This window comes from Rhipicephalus microplus, chromosome 9 (assembly GCF_043290135.1).
Source record: "Rhipicephalus microplus isolate Deutch F79 chromosome 9, USDA_Rmic, whole genome shotgun sequence".
NCBI lineage: Eukaryota > Metazoa > Arthropoda > Arachnida > Ixodida > Ixodidae > Rhipicephalus > Rhipicephalus microplus.
The window spans coordinates 73727178-73752891 of record NC_134708.1 but is presented as its reverse complement, the minus strand read 5'-3'; the positions used below and the strand labels follow the sequence as shown (position 1 = coordinate 73752891).

Sequence of the window (25714 nt, the reverse complement as noted above, 5' to 3'; positions counted from 1 at the left end):
GAAAGTAAAACGCCACGGTGTACATAAGCACTTTCGAGCACAGCATAGAGACTTAAGCTTGTTTGTCTCAGGGCGAAACACGTACACTTCGTAGGAAAGATTGTTTTTCAAGTGAGCACACATTATCGTTGCATTTTCTTGGTGATAATCGTGACACGTAAGTTCTGCGTTTATGGCCGTTCACTACAAAGAAACATCATGTAATAAACTGCCTTGCTGTTCATGCTTTCACATCTACAGCTTCAACGCTCTCGTGTAAGATGTTTAGGCAAGTACAGTCGGTGTTAAGCCTTAAAAGGCCATTATACTACTCCGTGTTCTAAGACAAGAAACTGGTCTCATTCTCGCTTTCACTACCCTTCTGCCACTTATTTTTTTATAAACTTGCAGTCAACGTCGGCAGTAAGCGTTGAGCCTATAAACATTTCGCGCTTTTCCGTTGCGCGCTGTAATCTCCACTGGCACAGCAAAAAAAAAATGCACAAAACGAACTGAAATCAGTTGATCGCGCGTAATAGTCATGCCAGACATAGTAAACAGGTGAGCTGCAGCATGATGAGCGATGATTCACTACAGATATCAATCATTACTCGCACTATTAGAGAGCTTATTTTCTCATGACGTTATGTGAACAGACTACCGACGTCTCGAGCTAAGCCGAGAAGATTGGAATTGTCAGAAAAGAATAACGTGCTCATTCTTTGTATTTTCAGAGATTTCTTGGGAGCTTTTAAAGGTAGACCTAAACTTCATTTTGTCATGATGTAATCGATTGGGTCCTTTAGGTTAAAGTCACATATAGGTTACAGATAAACAAACTATCTTAAGAGTGTATGCACGTGGCATCTCCATCGTACCACATGCTGCAGGCTTCGTGGGCTGCATACGGGACATCTACGTGGAGAAGGAGTGGGTGGACCCTCGCAAGGTGGTCGGCACGGAGTACGCGCACGGCGAGGTCTCGCTGGATAACTGTCAGCTCATCAACCCGTGCAACAACCCGAATGCTTGCGAGCACGGTGGACAGTGCTACCTGGACGGCTCCCGCTTCAAGTGCAACTGCAACGGCACCGGATACACAGGGAAGACGTGCCACTTCTGTGAGTCGAGGTCTTGTTCACTCATAGGCGGTGTATAGGGTCCCTTTACGACTGTCGTGGAAGGGCCGCAAATTGGGCATGTAGAGTGAAAAGGACGTGCAAGAAGTGTGGATGATAGGCCAAACTCGGAAAGCAGGTCACTTTCTAGCTTTTAACTGGCCGATACTTCGCTGATGGGCAAGTGGTGACTCACAATTGCCAAAGATTCATGATTAGCAAACAGGTTCGCTAGAGTAGTGTAGCAGTTATGGTAGTGGGCTACTAACTGAGAGGTTGTGGGTTCGATCCCGGCTGCAGCGGTCGTATTTCTGTCATATCAAAATGCTAAAGGCCCGTCTACTAGATGTCAGTGCATGTTGAAGAACACCAAGTGGTCAACATTTTCGAATCTCTCCATTACAGCGTTCATCATAATTAGTTGGTGGTATTGGAACGTATTCTAGATGCTATTATAATTAGCAAATGTACCCCTAAAATAACACGGCTACAGAAAGAGACGATGTAAAAACATCTTGAACACAGAGGAAACTTCTTTAACACCTTAACCAGGGGTGCGCAACAGCTACTAGGTGAAGCTAGGTAAACGGGTGTAGAATGTAATGTTTTTTACATAAGCTGTCGCCTTCTTAGTAGAATATATAACTGTATTAGCTCCGAGTAGCGCCGCCTGGGGGGAAACCTGGGTGATGTCACGGCAAGGACTCTTCGACGTCTCCTACTGCGGGGTACATGGGCTCGCTTGTTCGTACACGGTTTCGTTGTTTGCATTCGCTTTTCGCTTCTCTCAACCTACAGATCTATGTTAAAAACACCATCAATAACGTTCCTTGTAAGACTTCAAAAAAGTTTCCTTTCGCTGTCGGCAACGGCGCCCGTGCTCGGTCATACGAAAATTGAAATCAGGTTTGTATGACGCTGCTAAGGATGGGTTTCATTCCCGGCCTCGGAAGCCAATGAGGTGGAAAACAAGGACACATTTCTTGAATACAGTAAAATGATTGCTGCATAATCATGTTGTGACTTGAACTCGCAAGACAGCATGTTTGCATCATTGGGTTAAGCTGTTCACGGGTGATTTTAAGAGATATGTGGGTTTGGTCTGCGCTGTGGTTATTTGTATCGAACTCATCCGCTTATCCACGGACAGTGCTTTTGTCTGTGTGCCAAGCACCGCGCACACGTGTAGTGTAAAGTCTCGCAAAATATCTCGAAAGCGCTCACCTTAGAATACCGTGCAGCTATTGTGTCCTTTTTTTTTTTCGCGTATGCTTGCTCAGTCCCAAAGTTCTTTAGTGTCATGTTTTTCTTGCAATATTTTCGGTGTCCCGTTCCACCGAAATTACTGAGGTTAGGTGTGTTTGAGGTCAAATGCGAAAGTTTTTATTGCTGTCAGACTATGTCATCGTGCAGCATCACTGTTGTACGCTCGTAAGTACCACTTGAGATAGCCATATCGTGAATAGGATTTCCTTTCACTCTATTACTCTTGAGCACGAACCTGTCGGTAGACATAATGTGTAAGACCAGTTGTCACCTCAGCGAGGCGACTGATGTTTAATTATTATGTGGGCCACGTTATAACTGACTGCGTCATCGTAAAAATTCATTTGCACCACAGCGCTTCTTTTGCAAACGTTGATATCTGCGATACTCGTACCTGAAGTCAACGTTGACCTTTATGGTGGAACGATACATCGGACTAACATTTCACACAAATCATCGTTTACGACTACATAATCTCCGGTGACAGCTGAGAAGAAATTTGTGCATAGTACCTGAGTAAAGGGAGAGGGCAGCATGTCCAAAATCATTGTGTGTGCTGCCGCATTATTTTGAGTAATTTTCCGAATATGTTAGAGTACTGTTCTTGAGAGACAATAGATGTGAAGTGTCCTTTCGGATAAAACGACACTCGATGAAATCACGCTATAATTTTCTGCAAAGGCCGTCATAACATTCATGCTAAACCGCATTGCAGTTAATTAATTGAATACATCCAAGTTTCATTTACAATATTTCAGCATACATGTTTTAATCCCGAAGGCTACTCTAGTAGTATTGAAATTAAATCCACGAAGAGCATATTTTTATAGCACCGATTCGTTGGAGTAGCCATTGAAAACAACAAACGTCAGCATCACGATTTTCCCAATTAATCTCCCGTTCAGACGGGAGTTTGCCCATCCTAGGCCTATCGTCAAAACTTGGTAGAGCCTAAATAACTTTGACTAGTTATGAATCATTTCACCTATAGGTAACTTGAAAGATTTGCGTTGTAAACTGAACAGTAATAACCACCTTTATCGTTAATGAGCTGGCACGCGACGGGCTCAGAAAAGGGTGAAAAGCACGGCTGAGTGGATTGACGGATGAACACTTTATTGTTCCGCCAGATAAGGAGGCCCCCTACCCCTTGTCTACTACTTGTCTGCGCTACCACATATTATCATGCCCCTACTCCCCATAGGTCATGGCGGCCGGCACCTCTGCGATTAGGAGCAGGTGAAGAGGTTCTCGCTTCTCGCGGCTTCTGTCAGGTGGATGGCTTGTTGCTGTGAAACAGGGGTCTCGCTTCGCAGCAGGGTTTCCCAGACCTCTCTACAATTTATATTTGATTTAGTGCCTAGGGAGTTATCACACCGCCATATTTTGTGGTCGAGGGTCGCTCTCGCCCCACAGTGCTTGCATCTATCGTTTTCTTTGTCATCTTTTTGAGCCTGATATGCCCAGACAGGGTTTACGAAATTGCCAGCTTGCAAACGCCGCCATGCGACTACCTCACTATTAATAGTGCAGGCTCTCATCCGAAGGGGGCACACCTCTCCGAAGTAGCCGATAATTTTCAGCGATCTTAGAGTAATTTTTTGGACGCTCGTCCATGTTCTGGCAGTATAGGTTGCTTTACAGTCACCCGAAAGAAAAGAGCTCAAGCTAACTCTTGGGCCGCCTCGTTGCTACGAACAGATGTGTGCACTGGGTTCCAAACTACAGGCTAATTTTTCTGTTTGGCCGTGTACCGTACGGAACACTTGCCGTGTCGGGCGAGATTGTATCTTTACCGAAATTCCGAATTGCCGTTTTGCTACCACTGATTTTAAAGTGAGCTTCCGTTTCAACGCAAACGAGCGCTATCGCAAGTTCTCCAGCCGTTTCCGTGTTGCTGTTTCTAATAGTGGCGGTCAATACGGGGGCATCTTGGCTGTCGACTACCAAGGTGACCGGCGCGTGATTTGCCGTTTGCCGCATCCACGTACGCAACCTACTTGGGTCCATTGATACTCTCTGTGTGAAATATCTAATGCATGTTTCGAAGGAGGGGAGAAATAATTAAGCACTCATGCAAGCCGAAGCCAGTAATGACATCATGCTTTCTACGAACTATACACGGATAAGCTAACTCGCAGTCGCTTGAACCGAAGTACATTGCAAACAAACAAATTAAGTGCTATTCTCTTTACATTGTTCCGCCAGTCGCGGGTTGGAATCCTGGGTGTGGCGGCTGCATTTCCGATGAAGACGGAAATGTTGTAGGCCCGTGTGCTCAGATTTGGATGCACGTTAAAGAACCCCAGGTGGTTGAAATTTCCGGAGCCCTCAACTACGGCGTCTCTTATAATCATATGGTGGTTTTGGGTCGTTAAACCCTACATATCAATCAATCTTTATATTGTTAGCGTGCTTTATTTGCAATGTACTTCGATTCACGCGGATATGAAATGCATGCTTTTCGAGCTATGTTGTGTCGCCCGGAAATGACGAGATAATCTTACCCGCGAAATCATAGAAGCAAGTCAGATATCGCTGTTAGCCCCGAGAACAGGAATAGTGCCGTCTGGTGGGAGGCTTGCATGTCGTCCCGATTTGGACTCTTCGAATCTTGCTTTGGCGCGCGTATACATCACACGCTCGGATCGTAAGCCGTTGCGCTGCCAGCGTTTACGCTTTGCTTGTCTCACGCTTGAAATAAATGCCGAAAGCAGCATCGAGGATGTTCTTGGTAAAACAATGACAAATTGAACTTTTTTTTTTTCAGCAGAATCGCCAACGGTGCCCGCGCGTCAGCGTATCTGCTTTAGTGAGGTTTGTTATGCTGTCACGCTGCTTACCTCGAAGATGAGTTCGACTCTCAACTAAGGCAGCTGCGCTCTGACGGAGGTGAACAGCAAGACAATGCATGTGCAGCGAAAAAAAATGCGAGGTGGCCACAATACTACTCTGCAGCGATTCTCGATATCATGTCGCACTTTTGAATGATACACATATACGACAGCATATTTGCATTTCAGGTTGCGTTGTTCACAGGGAACTCCTTTAAGAAGATGTGATTGTTTCGCTTTCACGATCTCTATTTTGTATCGGATGCATCGAAGTAACTGCTGGCAGCATATTTTCTTTTTTCCTGTCGGTGTGTGTTTAAGTTAGTATCGAGGGTCGCACAATATATATCGAATGCGCTTGCCTGAGAATGCCGCCGAAGCTGTTGCGATAAATTTTCTTTTGTGTAGTTGCTCATATTTCTTCTCAATATTTAGCTTCATGAACTATCGCCTTGTCCAGAATTGCCGTTGGTGGCTACTTTGCGCCAAAGTGGTTACTTTTTTCATCCGTTTGGTGGCGAAAATTTTCATGGTATATTTGCTGGCTATTTTTAACTTCCCGGTTTTACTTATTCAACATGGTTTTATTTATTCATCTTTAGTAAAGACTCTAATTATATAATAATGCCCCTGCTCTATTTAGCTACTGATTTGGCTACAATATTAGGAGACATCACTACTTTGGCTACATTTGGCTTGAGTTATGACGCCTTTTAAATTCCAGCCAACGGGTGCTATTCTGGACACTGTCTAATTCCGCCATATTGTGAAATTTTGTAATGGTTTTGTAATTTTGTGGCATTTTAAGCAAATCAAGGAGGTCGTAGCAGCTCACTTGGCCATTTATAGCATCGATCAGTGGCGAAATCTGACAACATGGCGGAATTCGCAACTTCGCGAAGCTTTCAACGTTACTGATTATTTGACTCCACGCGCAGCGACGTACAAACGTACTTGCCAGGAACTGTTCCTGGTTGGCTATCGCAAGTCCGGGACGTACAAGATCGACATCGACCGGAACGGCCCGCTTCCACCGGCACACGTGGAATGTGACATGCAGCGCCCTGACGGCTCCATCGCGACCAAAGTCAACCACAACATGCAGCGCGAAATGGTAGGTTCACGAGAAGCACATATAAGTGAGTTATAGATAGAGAAATTAGCGGCAGTCCACGCTATGAACGCAAATTGCCGGCTAACCATATTCATAGCGCAGCTTCGATTGTTATTTCATTTATAACTTTTCGAAACTATAAGCACGCCTGCTTGATACTCAACAGTACATTCCCCTTTCCTAATGCAATATCGGCGATCATGCGTCTGCATATTAGGCAAGCAACTAATCGTATTCGAAATCTTCCAAACCGAAACATTGTGTCACTCGCTGGAATTTTTCGGGGCTGTAATCTGGGATGACGTGCCCATTGACGTAAATGTTGCGAGAAATTTTCATCTGACATGTAAATGCCTTTGCCTTCTATTTGACATCCTGACTAAGTTATTGCGCTTTGTTTACAAATGTGTGATTTTTTTGTTTTAGTTACTATATCTTAAAGTGATTTATGGCTGACCTACAATGCTCTTTTTGCAATAGACCTGATGTCAGCCGAAAGGGCTGGTGGCCCAAGTGGTTAGTATACTCCTTACCTTTCCGCTATTGTTCAATGCAGCATTGCTTCCTTGCTTGACTGATTGAATGAAAACCATTTTGTTGGCCATTCAAAGAACAAGAACATTCCCACGTTCGTTTCGGGTCGTGTGGCTGCAGGTCGTGAGAAAATATGGTCTGGAAGGTTTCTACATGGACATCACCTACCGAGAGTTCACGCCTGAGATGCTGCAGTCTCTAATCCACGCATCGAAGCAGTGCTACCAGCACATCACCTACGAGTGCTTCAAGGCTCCCCTTGGGTAAGGACCAGAGCGTAGTGCGAGTCGTGTTCGCGTTACGAACTTCTTTTTATGACCCACTTTTGATGGAGGTTACGCAATTTTATCGCAGGGGCACTTGTTTTGAACACATTTGTCTTGAAGAGACAGAGAGAGATAGAATCTTCATTCCCTTGACCAGGCTGTTTTCGCCCAGCGGGGTGGTTACGTCAATTCAAGTAGCTCTCAGCATGAACTGTTATGAATGAAGTATTCTACCACAGAGCCACTCTAGGTCTCGAAACTAATTTTTCAAATAGACCTTAATGTTGGTAAAACGGCAATTTTGGTTGTTGTTGCTGTTGACACATCTTTATTCACATATTGTGCCCGTAGAGGGCTGTGATGAATGCAGGGGGAGTGACGTGATTAAATAAAAAAATCGTTTTGTTCTCATTTTTTTTAATTGTGGTTGCAGTGCTGACGATCCACTTTTATAGACATTAAATATTTACTCCTATGATCAGCCGTCACGCCGGGTTAACTTCAATTGTAGATAGGTGCCATGCTCTGAAGTTGATTTATGTTGCATTGTCGCGAGCACTGCAGCGCTTCATATAAGCTTGTCGCTTCTGGTGTTGCTAATACTCATGTTCTTGTTGGTATTGTTGCGCAAGTGAAAATGAATGGTTATATAAATAATTGCGATTCTTCAACATATGCCTGTGCGGGCAAAATTTGTACATATAGTTCGTAATTTAATGACGTGTCGCCCAATAAAAAAAATTACAACACGGTCACCCTCCCTCCGCATGCTTCGCAGAATGATTCCCAAGGTACGTGGGATTTTCCAAAATTTTTTTTTGTTAATTTCACAGATAGCAAATTAAAATATCTATACCGCCGATGTGACGCTTCCCTATGCTACTTGAGGGCATAACAGATGTTTAGAGCTAAATGAGTATCTTTATGGTTTTGGCTCAAGGCAAACCAGAATGGCTGTTGTGGTTCTTTTTATTAGGATAAGGTAACGTGCTGCACGATACTCATGTTGAGCGAAACAAATGCTTAGATTGATAATGGGAACCAGGTAGTAGGTTGCATGGACAGCTTATGGCTTTCACATAGAGTGTGCATAGTGCTATAAAGCGTTCAGAATTCATTCTTAGTACAAGTTATTGCTCTCCCATAGAAATTGAGTGCATCGAACTCTGGATCGTCGCACATTTGTCCTAAACACCTAGTACCACAAATCGCCAGCTACTCCTTGTAAGATCGCTTTACCTACAAACACTCATTTTTGTAGACCATCCTCTTATGTCGAAACGTGTCACTTGAGCGGAATATACTCAAGCGAAGTTAGTATTGCCATGGGGTTGTGACGTGGACGAAGGGAGCAGGCTCGATGCTCAGGTAAAACTGTTTATTCCGCCGAACATGTGGCCAGGAAACTGAAGGTCGGATTACAGTAACACGTGGGCACTGATAGTGGCGAACAGAGCGTCGGCCGTCGATGAATTCACAAGTGGCGAAACACGTCGGCAATTGTACATATGCCGTCGGATATTGCAGTCTTATCACTGGTCATCGGGCAAATTCTGGAATAATCACGAGCGTTTGTGTATTGCGAGCAATCTTAACAAAACGATCTACAATGATCGCAAATCTTCTCGAACAATAAGGTGCGGTTGATTGATTGATATGTAAGGTTTAACGTCCCAAAAACCACGATATGATTATGAGAGACGCCAGAGTGGAGGGCTCCGAAACTTTCGACCACCTGGGGTTCTTTAACGTGCACCCAAATCTGCCCACACGGGCCTACAACATTTCCACCTCCTTCGAAAAAGCAGCCGGCGCAGCCAGGATTCAATCCCGCGACCTGCGGGTCAGCAGCCGAGTACCTTAGCCGCCACTAGGCCACCGCGGCTGAGCCAATGAGGTGCGGTTCGCGCTGAGCATTCATGACGAACTTTGCAGGAGAAAACTGACTGAAGCAAAAGTGTAACTAAGAAACACGCGTGGCAATATGGACTAGCCTGCGTCGGCGTTGTCACGCTGAAACACGAGACTCCCCTAGAGCGGAGTGCATCCACCCTCGCTCGCTGGATTCCGTGACGAACGGATGTGCCCCCACGATCTCCGACGACAGCGCAGCTCTGGCCGACTGGCTCGCCCTTTGCCATCTCCTGACGCCATGAAGCTCTCGCTGAGTGGTTCCCCGTCTTCGGACTCCTGCGACCGTGTCCCCATCTTTCTCTATCCTCTCTTTACTTCCGTATGTGGGCCTTACCCCCATCTCCCGTGAGCTGCTGTTGAGGTGTCACACTATGATGCACACAGTTTCGGGACTCACTTTTATCTTCTTTGCTCTCTTTTAACAGCTTCAGCTGCGCCGTCGCCAGATAAAGTCATCCTTGCCGTCGATTGTATACTCAATTGGTGACTCATGGGGATGAAAAAAAAGATAAAAAGAGGGGGTTCTCATGCTCTCACCATGTCTTCTTTTATCTCAGGTAAGTTGAGTTAGGATGGCTCAGCCGGGGAGCTGTGGGGGTTTCATCCACGGCAGTGCCAACTAGGCCGGGGACAGATTTTTCGTCGACGAGCACCTCCTCTATAGTGCATCTAGCTGTCGGCCTACTGTGTTAGGCACATTTCAAAGTAAAGAGCAGGGGTAAAAAGGGTGCAGGTACAAGTGCACACGCTTGCTCTCAATGCTCTCTTGTATAGATCAGTGACAGATTAGACAGGCATTGCCTCATGTCTTTTCACCCATTCACTCACTTTATTTCATCAACAACTCACCTAAATTTAAATCCCATTTTTTTTCACTGTGTTAACCTGTCTTTTTATTCATTTGCACGCGCTTCTGCGCACTGTTCTATGCGGGACCCAGACTGGAGAGCTACACGTGGTTGCAGTCGTCGTCAGGCCGCCACTACGTGACAAGCATCGGCAGCGGCCGACCGGCCTGGTGTCAGTGCGCCGAAACGCGAAGCTGCTCCAACGCTTCGCGCCTCTGCAACTGCGACGTGGCCGACGGCCGCTGGAGGCTCGACGAGGGCATCTACGACCGCCCCGAGGACCTGGGCATCGTACGCGTATACATGCTCCAGCCCAAAGGGCTGGCCCACGACGCCGAAGCCCGGATGACTCTGGGACCTCTCGAATGCACCGATACGAGTGAGTGTTAGCCTTACGTTTTACGGCGAGTGCCAATTTATGCGTATATGTGGATCACTCTCAGTTGAAGAGATCTGTATGAGTTTCGTGTGTTCAGTGTCCATGATTGTGCATTTGCATCCGAATCTCTTAGTTTGTGAGCATGCCAACGCTTTTACGCAAGCCCTTATAATGGTGCGCAATAAATGTTTAAGAAATTAACATTATACACCGTGTGAAATCACATTCTGCCGCTCGAAAGTTGTAGGCATTCAATCGTAAGGGACTTTCCGATCAGGAACGCCGCGGTATGCTTCGCACAGGGAGACAAGCATGAACTGGCCATGGATTGACAGGACTAATACTATCGATGAACAATTCTCAGTCTTACACGCCATATCTCGTTCGCAATAAAAATTTGACAACTACTTCTGGTAATGTGTTCCAGTACGCATATCTGAATTCACAAAAGGCATCTTGGTAAATTTTTTCATAGCTTTTTTTGTACTTGATAGTTATGAGACACAATATATGAGCGGCGAAAATGGGATGATGTTAGAACACAGAGTGGCTGTCTTGGCGCTGGGAAAACGGATAGGTGGAATATAAATAGAGATGATGATTATTGTTGCAGAACAATATATCTTCGAAAACTTTTCAACCACTCTGAGCTAAACTACGACGGAATCACACCCGACGAGGTGCAATTAAGTTTGCATTGTACACAGTGTACGGTGGGCTGCATAGGTGCAACATATTTAAAGCTATTTCGTAATAGCATTGTTTCGCTTAAAAAAACGCATTGAAATTTGTTAATATTGTCATTGACGCAGAAATAAACTGCCTGAGTGCCAAGGTGACTCGATGAAAAGCAGCGTACCCTCCTCTCGCTTGAATAAATTAGTTCGCTCCGCTCATAATAAACGTCGATGTCTTTAGCACAACGCGTATACTCTGTAAAACAGCCGCGGATGCCTACAACATACCCAACAGTGCTCTTCTTTGAACAACATGATTTCGTGAACAGAGCGTAAAGTTTGCGCCAAATAGTGTTCTAATAAGTTATCAATAGGGTTAATTTTTTATTTTTGTGCTGCTTCGCCTACGTGCCTGGGCTCGTGGTGATTTTTCAACTCACAAATATATATATATATATATATATATATATATATATATATATATATATATATATATATATAGGCAAAAGTCGGATGTATGCCGTAAGGGACAAAGAAGGCAAAATAACTACCAATATGGATAGGATAGTTAAAATAGCGGAGGAGTTTTACAGAGCTCTGTACAGTAGCCGAGACAACCACGACCTTAATACTATAAGAACTAGCAGTAACCCAGATGACACTCCACCAGTAATGATAGAAGTCAGAAAAGCTTTGGAGAGCATGCAAAGAGGCAAAGCTGCTGGTGAGGATCAGGTAACATCAGATCTGCTGAAAGATGGAGGACAGATTGTGTTAGAAAAACTAGCCACCCTGTTTACGAGGTGTCTCCTGACGGAAAGGGTACCAGAGTCTTGGAAGAACGCTAACATCATCTTAATACATAAGAAAGGAGATGACAAGGACTTGAAGAATAACAGGCCGATCAGCTTGCTCTCTGTAGTATACAAGCTATTTACAAAGGTAATTGCTAACAGAGTAAAGAAAACATTAGAATTCAATCAACCAAAGGAACAAGCAGGAGTTTGAACAGGTTACTCAACAATTGACCACATTCATACTATCAATCAGGTAATAGAGAAATGCTCAGAGTATAACCAACCACTATACATAGCCTTCATAGATTACGAGAAGGCGTTTGATTCAGTAGAAATATCAGCCGTCATGCAGACACTGCGGAATCAGGGCGTAGATGAAGTATATATAAACATTCTGAAAGAAATCAACAGGGGATCAACTGCTACCATAGTGCTTCATAAAGAAAGCAACAGAATACCAATCAAGAAGGGCGTAAGGCAGGGGGACACAATCTCCCCAATGCTATTTACCGCGTGCTTACAGGAGGTTTTCACAAGCCTAGAATGGGAACAGTTAGGGATAAGAGTTAATGGAGAATACCTTAGTAACCTGCGCTTTGCCGATGACATTGCATTGCTGAGTAACTCAGGGGACGAATTGCAACTCATGATTACGGAGTTAGACAAGGAGAGCAGAAAGGTGGGTCTTAAAATTAATCTGCAGAAAACGAAAGTAATGTACAATAACCTCAGAAAGGAGCAGTGCTTTGAGATAGGTAATAGTGCACTTGAAGTTGTAAAATACTATGTCTACTTAGGGCAGGTAATAACCGCAGAGCCTAACCACGAGATTGAAGTAACTAGAAGAATAAGAATGGGGTGGAGTACATTTGGCAAGCACTCTCAAATTATGACAGGTAGATTGCCACTATCCCTCAAGAGGAAGGCATATAACAGCTGTATCTTGCTGGTACTTAGCTACGGAGCAGAAACCTGGAGACTTACAAAGAGGGTTCAGCTTAAATTGAGGACGACGCAGCGAGCAATGGAAAGAAAAATGGTAGGTGTAACCTTAAGAGACAAGAAGAGAGCAGAATGGATTAGGGGACAAACGGGGGTTAAGGATATCATAGTTGAAATAAAGAAGAGGAAATGGACATGGGCCGGGCATGTAGCGCTAGACAGGATAACCGCTGGTCATTAAGGGTAACTAACTGGATTCGCAGAGAAGGGAAGCGGGTTAGGGGAAGACAGAAGGTTAAATGGGCAGGTGAGATTAAGAAGTTTGCGGGTATAAATTGGCAGCAGCAAGCACAGGACCGGGTTAACTGGCGGAACATGGGAGAGGCCTTTGTCCTGCAGTGGACGTAGTCAGGCTGATGATGATGATGATGATATATATATATATATATATATATATATACATATATATATATATATATATATATATATATATATATATATATATACATATATACAGATGGCAATGACTGACACTCTCACTTTTAAATTCATATATGTACCCATTAAAAGTGGCTGGGAGGATAGCCACCGTGGTAGTTCAGCGGTAGAGCGTCGAACGCGTTATTCGAAGTTTGCAGGTCCGGTTCCTGCCCATGGCAAGTTATCTTTTCACCCACTTTTCTTTCTTCACATTTACCTTATAATTCGGCCTAATAACCTTTCCTATACTTTCCTTGGCATTATTGCCTGTTAGATTTCATTAATATTGTGTCAAAACACGGAAAAACGAGCCCTTAAGTATACACTTCTTTTCCATATACTTTAACGAGGGTCTCGTACTGGCAGGCTTGGTGCCGTTCGGTTGTGTACGAGGGACTATTGGTCAGCTGCCAGCTCGTAATAGGTTCACGTGCCACGTGACGCCACACAGGCTCATAAAAGAGTGTGCCACACTCGCCGCTATGGCTACAGATGACGCTGACTGACACTCCCACATTTAAATTCACATATATACCCAATAAAAGTGGCTGGGAGGATAGCCGCCGTGGTAGCTCAGTGGTAGAGCATCGAACACGTTATTCGAAGGTCGCAGGTTGGGTTCCTGCCCAAGGCAATTTATCTTTTCACCCACTTTTCTTGCTTCACATTTACCTTACAATTTGGTCTAATAGCCTCCTTTATATTTTCCTTGGCAATATTGTCTGTTGGAGTTCATAATATTGTGTCAAAACACAAAAAACGAGCCCTTAAGTATACACTTCTTTCCTATATATATATATATATATATATATATATAAATATATATATATATATATATATATATATATAAGGGAAAGAAGTGTATACCTAAGGGCTCATTTTTCCGTGTTTTTTTAACACAATAATAATGAGATATAACAGACAGTAATGCCAAGGAATGTACAGGGGAAGTTATTAACATTAATGGAATGTAAATAAGAAGAAAGAAAAGTGGATGAAAAAATTACCAACTGTAAGCAGGAATCAAACCTACGACCTTCGAATTACGCGTTCGATGCTCTAACCACTGAGCTATTACAGCGGCACTCCCTCCATCCACTTTTTTGGGTTTATCTGTGAATTTAGAAGTAGGAGCGACAGTCAGCGCCATCTATAAGCCAAACAACGAGTGTGAAAACACTCTTATGCGCATGTTTGGCGTCACGTAGCACGTGAACTTATTATGAGCGGGCAGCTGATTAATTGTCCCTCTTATACAACCTAAACACACCAAGTCTGCCAGTACGAGACCCTCGTTCAATGAAATAAGGGAAAGAAGTGTATACCTAAGGGCTCGTTTTTCCGTGTTTTTTTAACACAATAATAATGAGATATAACAGACAGTAATGCCAAGGAATGTACAGCGGAAGTTATTAACATTAATGGAATGTAAATAAGAAGAAAGAAAAGTGGATGAAAAAATTACCAACTGTAAGCAGGAATCGAACCTACGACCTTCGAATTACGCGTTCGATGCTCTAACCACTGAGCTATTACAGCGGCACTCCCTCCATCCACTTTTTTGGGTTTATCTGTGAATTTAGAAGTAGGAGCGACAGTCAGCGCCATCTATAAGCCAAACAACGAGTGTGAAAACACTCTTATGCGCATGTTTGGCGTCACGTAGCACGTGAACTTATTATGAGCGGGCAGCTGATTAATTGTCCCTCTTATACAACCTAAACACACCAAGTCTGCCAGTACGAGACCCTCGTTCAATGAAATAAGGGAAAGAAGTGTATACCTAAGGGCTCGTTTTTCCGTGTTTTTTTAACACAATAATAATGAGATATAACAGACAGTAATGCCAAGGAATGTACAGGGGAAGTTATTAACATTAATGGAATGTAAATAAGAAGAAAGAAAAGTGGATGAAAAAATTACCAACTGTAAGCAGGAATCGAACCTACGACCTTCGAATTACGCGTTCGATGCTCTAACCACTGAGCTATTACAGCGGCACTCCCTCCATCCACTTTTTTGGGTTTATCTGTGAATTTAGAAGTAGGAGCGACAGTCAGCGCCATCTATAAGCCAAACAACGAGTGTGAAAACACTCTTATGCGCATGTTTGGCGTCACGTAGCACGTGAACTTATTATGAGCGGGCAGCTGATTAATTGTCCCTCTTATACAACCTAAACACACCAAGTCTGCCAGTACGAGACCCTCGTTCAATGAAATAAGGGAAAGAAGTGTATACCTAAGGGCTCGTTTTTCCGTGTTTTTTTAACACAATAATAATGAGATATAACAGACAGTAATGCCAAGGAATGTACAGGGGAAGTTATTAACATTAATGGAATGTAAATAAGAAGAAAGAAAAGTGGATGAAAAAATTACCAACTGTAAGCAGGAATCGAACCTACGACCTTCGAATTACGCGTTCGATGCTCTAACCACTGAGCTATTACAGCGGCACTCCCTCCATCCACTTTTTTGGGTTTATCTGTGAATTTAGAAGTAGGAGCGACAGTCAGCGCCATCTATAAGCCAAACAACGAGTGTGAAAACACTCTTATGCGCATGTTTGGCGTCACGTAGCACGTGAACTTATTATGAGCGGGCAGCTGATTAATTGTCCCTCTTATACAACCTAAACACACCAAGTCTGTCAGTACGAGACCCTCGTTCAATGAAATAAGGGAAAGAAGTGTATACCTAAGGGCTCGTTTTTCCGTGTTTTTTTAACACAATTATAATGAGATATAACAGACAGTAATGCCAAGGAATGTACAGGGGAAGTTATTAACATTAATGGAATGTAAATAAGAAGAAAGAAAAGTGGATGAAAAAATTACCAACTGTAAGCAGGAATCGAACCTACGACCTTCGAATTACGCGTTCGATGCTCTAACCACTGAGCTATTACAGCGGCACTCCCTCCATCCACTTTTTTGGGTTTATCTGTGAATTTAGAAGTAGGAGCGACAGTCAGCGCCATCTATAAGCCAAACAACGAGTGTGAAAACACTCTTATGCGCATGTTTGGCGTCACGTAGCACGTGAACTTATTATGAGTGGGCAGCTGATTAATTGTCCCTCTTATACAACCTAAACACACCAAGTCTGCCAGTACGAGACCCTCGTTCAATGAAATAAGGGAAAGAAGTGTATACCTAAGGGCTCGTTTTTCCGTGTTTTTTTAACACAATAATAATGAGATATAACAGACAGTAATGCCAAGGAATGTACAGGGGAAGTTATTAACATTAATGGAATGTAAATAAGAAGAAAGAAAAGTGGATGAAAAAATTACCAACTGTAAGCAGGAATCGAACCTACGACCTTCGAATTACGCGTTCGATGCTCTAACCACTGAGCTATTACAGCGGCACTCCCTCCATCCACTTTTTTGGGTTTATCTGTGAATTTAGAAGTAGGAGCGACAGTCAGCGCCATCTATAAGCCAAACAACGAGTGTGAAAACACTCTTATGCGCATGTTTGGCGTCACGTAGCACGTGAACTTATTATGAGCGGGCAGCTGATTAATTGTCCCTCTTATACAACCTAAACACACCAAGTCTGCCAGTACGAGACCCTCGTTCAATGAAATAAGGGAAAGAAGTGTATACCTAAGGGCTCGTTTTTCCGTGTTTTTTTAACACAATAATAATGAGATATAACAGACAGTAATGCCAAGGAATGTACAGGGGAAGTTATTAACATTAATGGAATGTAAATAAGAAGAAAGAAAAGTGGATGAAAAAATTACCAACTGTAAGCAGGAATCGAACCTACGACCTTCGAATTACGCGTTCGATGCTCTAACCACTGAGCTATTACAGCGGCACTCCCTCCATCCACTTTTTTGGGTTTATCTGTGAATTTAGAAGTAGGAGCGACAGTCAGCGCCATCTATAAGCCAAACAACGAGTGTGAAAACACTCTTATGCGCATGTTTGGCGTCACGTAGCACGTGAACTTATTATGAGCGGGCAGCTGATTAATTGTCCCTCTTATACAACCTAAACACACCAAGTCTGCCAGTACGAGACCCTCGTTCAATGAAATAAGGGAAAGAAGTGTATACCTAAGGGCTCGTTTTCCCGTGTTTTTTTAACACAATAATAATGAGATATAACAGACAGTAATGCCAAGGAATGTACAGGGGAAGTTATTAACATTAATGGAATGTAAATAAGAAGAAAGAAAAGTGGATGAAAAAATTACCAACAGTAAGCAGGAATCGAACCTACGACCTTCGAATTACGCGTTCGATGCTCTAACCACTGAGCTATTACAGCGGCACTCCCTCCATCCACTTTTTTGGGTTTATCTGTGAATTTAGAAGTAGGAGCGACAGTCAGCGCCATCTATAAGCCAAACAACGAGTGTGAAAACACTCTTATGCGCATGTTTGGCGTCACGTAGCACGTGAACTTATTATGAGCGGGCAGCTGATTAATTGTCCCTCTTATACAACCTAAACACACCAAGTCTGCCAGTACGAGACCCTCGTTCAATGAAATAAGGGAAAGAAGTGTATACCTAAGGGCTCGTTTTTCCGTGTTTTTTTAACACAATAATAATGAGATATAACAGACAGTAATGCCAAGGAATGTACAGGGGAAGTTATTAACATTAATGGAATGTAAATAAGAAGAAAGAAAAGTGGATGAAAAAATTACCAACTGTAAGCAGGAATCGAACCTACGACCTTCGAATTACGCGTTCGATGCTCTAACCACTGAGCTATTACAGCGGCACTCCCTCCATCCACTTTTTTGGGTTTATCTGTGAATTTAGAAGTAGGAGCGACAGTCAGCGCCATCTATAAGCCAAACAACGAGTGTGAAAACACTCTTATTCGCATGTTTGGCGTCACGTAGCACGTGAACTTATTATGAGCGGGCAGCTGATTAATTGTCCCTCTTATACAACCTAAACACACCAAGTCTGCCAGTACAAGACCCTCGTTCAATGAAATAAGGGAAAGAAGTGTATACCTAAGGGCTCGTTTTTCCGTGTTTTTTTAACACAATAATAATGAGATATAACAGACATTAATGCCAAGGAATGTACAGGGGAAGTTATTAACATTAATGGAATGTAAATAAGAAGAAATACTTTTCTTTCTTCTTATTTACATTCCATTAATGTTAATAACTTCCCCTGTACATTCCTTGGCATTACTGTCGGTTATATCTCATTATATATATATATATATATATATATATAAAAATATATATATATATTTTTATATATATATATATATATATATTGAAATACAACGGTGCAGCTGACGCTTTTTTGAAGCAACAGCAAAATGGCGCTGATCATGAAGAGGAACGTGCCGAAGACTGATGATGATAATTGATAGATGAGAAAGATGACGTACAATGAATTCTCACACTAATTTCCCCCGTCGACGGAAGCGGCCAGCCTGGCCGCGAATTACGCTGTGGAACGCATACAATAGGGCTTGAGACGCGAAACATGCACAATCTCTGTCCCGCGGCAGCGTTGGTCAGTGGGAACATGAACAGGTGTGACACGGTAGTTCACCGGTGAGGTCTGTTCGATAACTTTGTAAGGGCCAAGATAGCGTGACTCAAACTTTTCGCATAAGCCAGGCGTTCGCGCAGGAGTCCACAGAAGTACATTGTCGCCAGGGCGGTAGAGAACGACGCGGTGAGTGGCATCGTAACGATGTTTGCGATCTTCTTGGCTAGCTTCGGTGTTTACGCGGGCAAGACGACGGCATCGAGCAACGCGGGACAGAAACTGGTCGCAAACGAATGGTGAAGAGTTGACGGGGCCAGAAAAGAATGAAACGTTGAGTGGTGATGTCGGTTGGCGTCCGTATACTAGGAAAAATGGAGAATAGCCTGTGGTTCGTTGAACTGACGTATTATATGCATACGTGACAAAGGGTAGTATGGCATCCCAATTGCGATGGTCCGGTCAGATATACATGGACAGCATGTCACACAGCGTGCGATGAAATCTTTCCGTTAAGCCATTGGTTTGCGGGTGATAGCTAGATGTTGTTTTATGAACTGTTTTTGATGCTTGAAGAACTTCACTGAGCGTGCTTGAAAGAAATGCCTTTCCCCGGTCGCTCAAAAGGACACGAGGGGCTCCATGACGTAGATAAATAGCATTCAAGAAGAAAGTTGCTACTTCTGAAGCACTTCCTGAAGTGATTGAGGCCGTCTCAGCGTACCTGGTCAAGTGATCAACCGCGGTGACTATCCACCTCTTGCCGTCTGATGTAGTTGGGAGGGGCCCGAAGAGGTCAATTCCGACGACAGAGAACGGCTCCGATGGACAAGGAAGTGGTTGTAGGGTCCCGACTGGAGGAGTAGTGGGCCGCTTGCGTTGTTGGCAAAGTGCGCACGAGGCAACATATTTAGCTACTGTCGTGGAAAGACCTGGCCAGAAAAATCGACAGCGGATGCGCTCGTATGTTTTGTAGTAACCCAAGTGTCCTGACGTCGGGTCGTCGTGGGAAGCGCGCAGAACTTCAGTGCGTAGTGCGCGTGGTACGACGGGAACCCATCGGTGGCCTTCCGGGTGCAAAATGTATCGATATAGCACATCGTCCTCCAACTTGAATAGTCGGAGTTGTTTCCGGAGCCTGGCATTAGGGGAAGACGAAGCACCGGTAAGCCGACCAATGATGTCAGTGCAATAAGAATCGGCTCGCTGGTGAGTAGCAAGTGCTGACGGACGGGTGGATGAAGGTAGGGAAGAAATGGATGATATCGACGAGGCGTCCTCCGTATAGCCAATTTGACAAGGGGATGTGACGTGCACCGAAAACTGCGGCAAAGGGCATCGTGACAAAGCGTCGGCATCTTGATGTTGTCTTCCAGTCTTGTAGATGACGTCAAAGTCATAAGATTGTAATCGGAGAATCCAGCGGCCAAGTCGTCCCGACAAGTTTTTGATTGTGGACAACCAGCAAAGAGCATGGTGGTCTGTCACAACAGTAAAATGTCGACCATGTAGGTACGGACGAAATTTTTGGATGGACCAGACAACAGCCAAGCACTCTTGTTCGGTTATCGAGTACCTCTTCTCTGCAGTGGTCAGAGTGCGGCTTGCATACGCGACAACTTTCTCGCGAAAGGCATGGTCGCGCTGGAGCAGTACGGCGCCGATTCCTTGTCCACTCGCGTCAGTGTGTAATATCGTAGGTGCCTTGTCATCGAAATAACAAAGCACCGGTGGGGATGTCAGTGCCTGCTTGAGTTCTTGGAATGAGGCTTCGCATTGATCATTCCAATCGAAGGAACCGGTACTAGCAAGGAGCTTGTGGAGAGGAGCGGCAATAGTGGCAAAGTTGCGAATGAAGCGGCGAAAGTACGATGCGAGTCCAAGAAAACTGCGTAGTTCTTTGGAGCGAAAGGGTCGCGGAAAGTTGAGGACTGCGGAAATTTTGTCCGGATCGGGCTGGATGCCATCTTTAGTAACGAGATGTCCTAGTACTTTTATAGCTGTGTTGCCAAAATGGCACTTCCTTGTGTTTAGTTGAAGTCCAGCGTTGGAGAGACATGTAAGCACTTGATCTAGGCGTTGCAGATGATCATCAAAAGTGGAAGAAAACACGACGATATCATCGAGGTAGCATAGACAAGTTTTCCACTTGAGGCCACGAAGAACAGTGTCGATCATCCTTTCAAATGTGGCGGGCGCATTACATAGACCGAATGGCATTACGTTAAACTCGTAAAGACCGTCCGGCGTAGAAAAGGCGGTCTTTTCTTTGTCTGCTTCGTCCATTGGTATTTGCCAATACCTGGACCGAAGGTCAAGGGTGGAGAAGTATTGGGCGCCTTGCAATGAGTCAAGTGCATCATCTATACGGGGCATCGGATATACATCCTTTCGGGTAATCTTGTTGAGCGCGCGGTAATCAACACAAAATCGTACCGATCCATCCTTCTTTTGTACCAACACAACGGGTGATGACCAAGAACTGGTAGAGGGTCGTATGATGTTTCTGTTTAGCATATCGGTCACGTTCTCCTCGATGATTTTGTGCTCGGCCAAGGAGACTCGGTAGGGACGACGGCGTACAACAGTCTGACCTTCAGTGTCGATGCGATGATGCGCAACTGTGGTCTGTCCTAGTGCCGAAGCATTGGCGTCGAAGGAGGCCTGGTGTTTCCTGAGCAAATTCAGCAACGCCTCACGCTGAGAAGCAGAAAGGTCAGGATTTATCCCGGGAGCAAAGGAGGAGGACGTAACAGACTGGGCCTGTTGTGGCTGAGCTGTCAAGGCGTCAAGAGAGACCAAAGAAACCGGTTGGGTATCCACATAACATGACACTGCAGAACCTTGGGGTAGGAGGACGGGCTCTGGGGTAGGGTTCAGGCCAATGATTATCGCTGCACTGTCTTTGAACCGCACCAGGCTGGAGGGGACTACAACGCCGCGAGCTAGACAGCTGCTGGAAGGGGTGATGAGGACGTCACCATTGGCAATATTCGGAGAAGTGATGGTGATGAGTTGCTCTTGACCCGGGAGTAGTATGGATTCGGAAGCTATGAAGAAACGCAATGGTCTTTCGTCGACGCGTTCGCTGCAGTGATCGGTCTCGGTCATTTCGACTACACGTTGACGGCAAGAAATTAATGCAGATGCTGATGAGAGAAAATCCCAGCCTAAAATTAGTTCATGAGCACATGAAATTAAGACAGCGAAGGTGATGTGATGAAGAATACCATCAATGAAGACACGCGCTGTACATTGGGCCGATGGTCTAATTATTGCTCCATTGGCCCCAATCAAAGATGATCCAAGGTAGGGTGTCTTCACTTTCCGCAATCGAGAACACAAGTCGGCACGCATAACTGAAATAGTTGCTCCCGTGTCCACCAAAGCCAACACCCGCACACCTTCCACAGTTACCAATAACATGTTTGACGGTCGTTCAGGAGGACTTGGGTCATTTCGCCGCGATGCAGTTTTCCCTCCAAAAACTGCACTGTTTAGTTTTCCGATCGCTGGGCAGCCAGTTGAGAGACAGGCCGAAGGGGTGAAACAGAGCGTCGGAGTGGCGAAGGGGAGCGTGGTCGGGATGCACGTGTATTGTTGGTCGTGTTGGAAATGCGCACAGGAGACGGTGATCGGTGGTTGGAAGGACTGTCGGCATAACGGTAGTAACCTCGAGCATATGTGTCGTCTCGTTCAAAAGCGGCATAACCACGACGTTCATCTTGCTGCCGACGTCGACAGACCCGGGAAATGTGTCCTCGAATTCCACAGTAGTAGCAAATAGGACGTGGGGCCCGCCAGGAAGAATGGTAGGTAGGGTTCGGTGGACGGGCGACTAGAGGTGCGAGATGTTTGTGATCAGGTACAGGTGGTGGTGCTTGAGACGGCGAGGGTTGCATTGCAGCGATCTGTGCATACGAGGGGGGTTGGGCGCATGGTGGAGCACGGTGAATGCTTTGGAACGCTGACATTTCTTCCCTAATAATTCCACGCAGATCGCTAGAGGCGGGTTGAACGGGAACGTTGTTATAAGGAGGTAAAGTGTAGGCTTGCAATTCTTCACGAATAATGTCTCGAATGATGGTTCGGAGCTCCATACTGTTTGCCAGGGGGTTCTCAGAGAAGTCGGGTCGTAGGCGAATTGACTGCAGGGTATCAAGCCGCTGGCATACCGAGACGACGTCGGAAACCGTCGAAGGGTTGTGTGCGACGAGGGCGTTGAAAGCGGTAGGTCCGATACCCTTCAGAAGGTGCCGGACACGATCACCTTCTGGCATGGTGTCGTCGATACGGCGGCAAAGTGCAAGCACATCCTCAATATAGGAAGTGTAGGACTCACCGCAATGTTGAACGCGTTCTGCCAGTTTCTTGTGAGCAACTTCTGAACGGACGGTTGGTGTACCGAAAATGCGTCGGAGCTGGTCTTTGAAGGAAGACCAATCGCGGAAGTCGCTCTCATGGTTCAGGAACCACGTCTTGGCAACCTGAGAGACGTAGAACTGGACGCGTGCTAATTTCGATGCCTCGTTCCAGTTAATGTAGACACCTACGCGGTCATAGTTGTCGAGCCAGTCTTCGACATCTTCGCCAGGCAGACCGGAGAAGATTGGAGGCTCCCGAGGGGGGTTGTTGACCGGGCTAGGGTTGGCGGCTGGTGGTTGCGCCGGCGAGTGGTTCGGTTGGGCTTGCTCTTGGGCCATGGTGCTCTGCTGGCGCAAGCGACGTCCCGAACGGAGCTCCAGGAGCTGGCTTTGGATGGAGAGAGGTCGAAGAAATCGGGAAGCACCTCCACCACTTGAAATACAACGGTGCAGCTGACGCTTTTTTGAAGCAACAGCAAAATGGCGCCGATCATGAAGAGGAACGTGCCGAAGACTGATGATGATAATTGATAGATGAGAAAGATGACGTACAATGAATTCTCACAATATATATATATATATATATATATATATATATAGAGAGAGAGAGAGAGAGAGAGAGAGAGAGAGATGCGCTAGGACAGCGAGCGACAACATAAGAGAGATAGGAAAGATGGAAACACGGTCACAGGAGTCCGATGACATATATATATATATTTATATAATTGAGGGCGCCGCCTCCGTTCCAGGGTAAATTCACATTGCCCGAGCCAGCAATGTAGAGAACGAGAACTGTCTTCAATGTATGATTCAAAATATTCACAAACAGCTTTCTGAACAGGCCGGCTCAACACGGCACTGATGCACAAAGGAATACCGAAGACCCGGAACAAACAATCTCCGCTGACTAGCGGTCATTGGGACATACGCAGCAAAACAACGGCAGGAAAATCAGCATGAAACATAACAGCAAGAAATAAAACTTACACACAACTCGCCGTAGACTACAGTCCATCGGCTCGCCTTATAGCTGACGCCCCCAAAAGAGGCGAGCCCTCACCTCTGCGGCACACGCAGCGGGAACACCCTTCGTGCCTAGCGCGACTGACGCCGCATCCCATCGCTTGAGAGACTCGTGGCCGACTGGATTAGCCCTATGCCATCTCCTATCGCCGACAAGAGCTCTTGCAAGTGGTGCCCCGTCCTCACACTCCTGTGACCGTGTTTCCTTATTTCCTATCTCTCTTATGTCGTCGCTCGCTGTCCTACCGTGTCTCTCTCTCTCTCTCTACTTCTATCCTTTTAATCCCTCCTCACTCCCATCCCTTGTGAGCTACTGTTTTAGTGTCACACGCTGATGCAGATAGTTACGGGGCTCACTTTTCTCTTCTTTTCCCTCTTATAACCACAATCTCATCGCTCGCCTCCCACCGAAAAGCCTCTGGGCTTGTTTCGCACCCCTTCTTATCTCCCTCCGCTTTTCCTTCCCCTGTGGCCTTTTGGATGCTGACGCTCGTCCTGCGCATGTGCAATGCGCCTGTGTTCTCCTCGCTCTGCTTCCACCGTGCGTGCTACAGATAAGGGCCCATCGGCCCGACTATATATAAATATATAATGTATATTATACATATATATAGTATATATAGTATACACACATATATATATATATATACATATATATATATGTGTATATATATATATATATACATACCTAAGGGCTCCTATTGCCGTATTTTGACACAATCTTAATGAGATCTAACAGACAATAATGCCAAGGAATGTATAAGGGAAGTTATTAGAACCAATGTATTGTAAATAAGAAGAAAAGTGGGTGAAAAAATAACTTGTCGTGCGTATATATATATATGTGTGTGGGTGTTATGCGAGCTCAGTATTCACTGCGTTTGTTCTTCTTTATCTTCACTTGTACATAATCGTAATGACTGTGAGCATCTTCTTCGTCTGAAGAATCAGTCTGGCAAACGGCGTCGAACCACGATATTGCTGCTGTTTTCGAGAGTTGAATACCTGTACAATATTCAATATTTAGCTTTGAGGCCTTACGGTATCGTCAGGTTTGTCACCTTCTGTGTCTCTGTGTAGATACGCAGCAGTACGTCATCACCTTCAAGACGGCACCTTCGTACCTGGAGGTGCAGACCGGCTGGCGCCGAGGAGACCTGGCCTTCAGCTTCCGCACGTCCAGCAAGCGGGCTGTCGTCCTCTACCAGGCGGCGTTGCACGAGAAGCATGGCTATCTGCTCGCCATGATTACGAGCGGTGAGTGGGTTTCTTCTCAGCACGCAACCTCTATGTTATTTTGTCATCATCGTCAGCCTGACAAAGTCTACTGCAGGACAAAGGCATTTCCATGTTGCGCCAGACAACTCGGTCCTGTGCTTACTCCTGTCATTTTATACCAGCAAACTTCCTACTCTCATCTGCCCACCTAACTTTCTGCCCCCCTCCCACCGCTTGTCTTGTCTGCGAATCCTTAGTGAGTCAGTTATCCTTGATGACCAGCGGTCATCTTGCCTACGTGCTACGTGCCTAGCCCATGTCCATTTTTTCTTTTTGTTGATTTCGACTATGATATCCTTAAAACCGGTTCGTTCTCTGACCCACTATGCTCCCTTTTTGTCTTAAGGTCACGCCTCTCATTTTCATTTCTATTGTTTGCTGCGTCGTCCTCAAACCAAACTGAACCCTTCATGTAT

General features: G+C 45.0%; 1 protein-coding gene and 7 non-coding genes across 15 annotated transcripts in view; 1 reads left to right on the top strand and 7 right to left on the bottom strand.

Annotated features, from left to right (window-relative positions):
• The window catches only part of LOC119164771 (axotactin-like), a 245174-nt gene that overhangs the window by 145734 nt on the left and 73726 nt on the right, over positions 1–25714 (top strand). For all 8 annotated transcript variants that reach the window (XM_075873841.1, XM_075873836.1, XM_075873838.1 and 5 more), the window contains 5 exons: positions 870–1100; positions 6136–6311; positions 6966–7108; positions 9966–10252; positions 25101–25277. In XM_075873841.1, the coding sequence (XP_075729956.1) occupies positions 870–1100; positions 6136–6311; positions 6966–7108; positions 9966–10252; positions 25101–25277 (1014 nt within the window). The remainder of the gene's footprint in view (positions 1–869; positions 1101–6135; positions 6312–6965; positions 7109–9965; positions 10253–25100; positions 25278–25714) is intronic.
• Positions 14615–14687, bottom strand: TRNAT-CGU (transfer RNA threonine (anticodon CGU)). Its single transcript has one exon. It is a non-coding gene; the product is annotated as a tRNA-Thr (tRNA).
• Positions 15073–15145, bottom strand: TRNAT-CGU (transfer RNA threonine (anticodon CGU)). Its single transcript has one exon. It is a non-coding gene; the product is annotated as a tRNA-Thr (tRNA).
• TRNAT-CGU (transfer RNA threonine (anticodon CGU)) lies at positions 15531–15603 on the bottom strand. Its single transcript has one exon. It is a non-coding gene; the product is annotated as a tRNA-Thr (tRNA).
• Positions 15989–16061, bottom strand: TRNAT-CGU (transfer RNA threonine (anticodon CGU)). Its single transcript has one exon. It is a non-coding gene; the product is annotated as a tRNA-Thr (tRNA).
• TRNAT-CGU (transfer RNA threonine (anticodon CGU)) lies at positions 16447–16519 on the bottom strand. The gene has a single exon. It is a non-coding gene; the product is annotated as a tRNA-Thr (tRNA).
• TRNAT-CGU (transfer RNA threonine (anticodon CGU)) lies at positions 16905–16977 on the bottom strand. The gene has a single exon. It is a non-coding gene; the product is annotated as a tRNA-Thr (tRNA).
• Positions 17821–17893, bottom strand: TRNAT-CGU (transfer RNA threonine (anticodon CGU)). Its single transcript has one exon. It is a non-coding gene; the product is annotated as a tRNA-Thr (tRNA).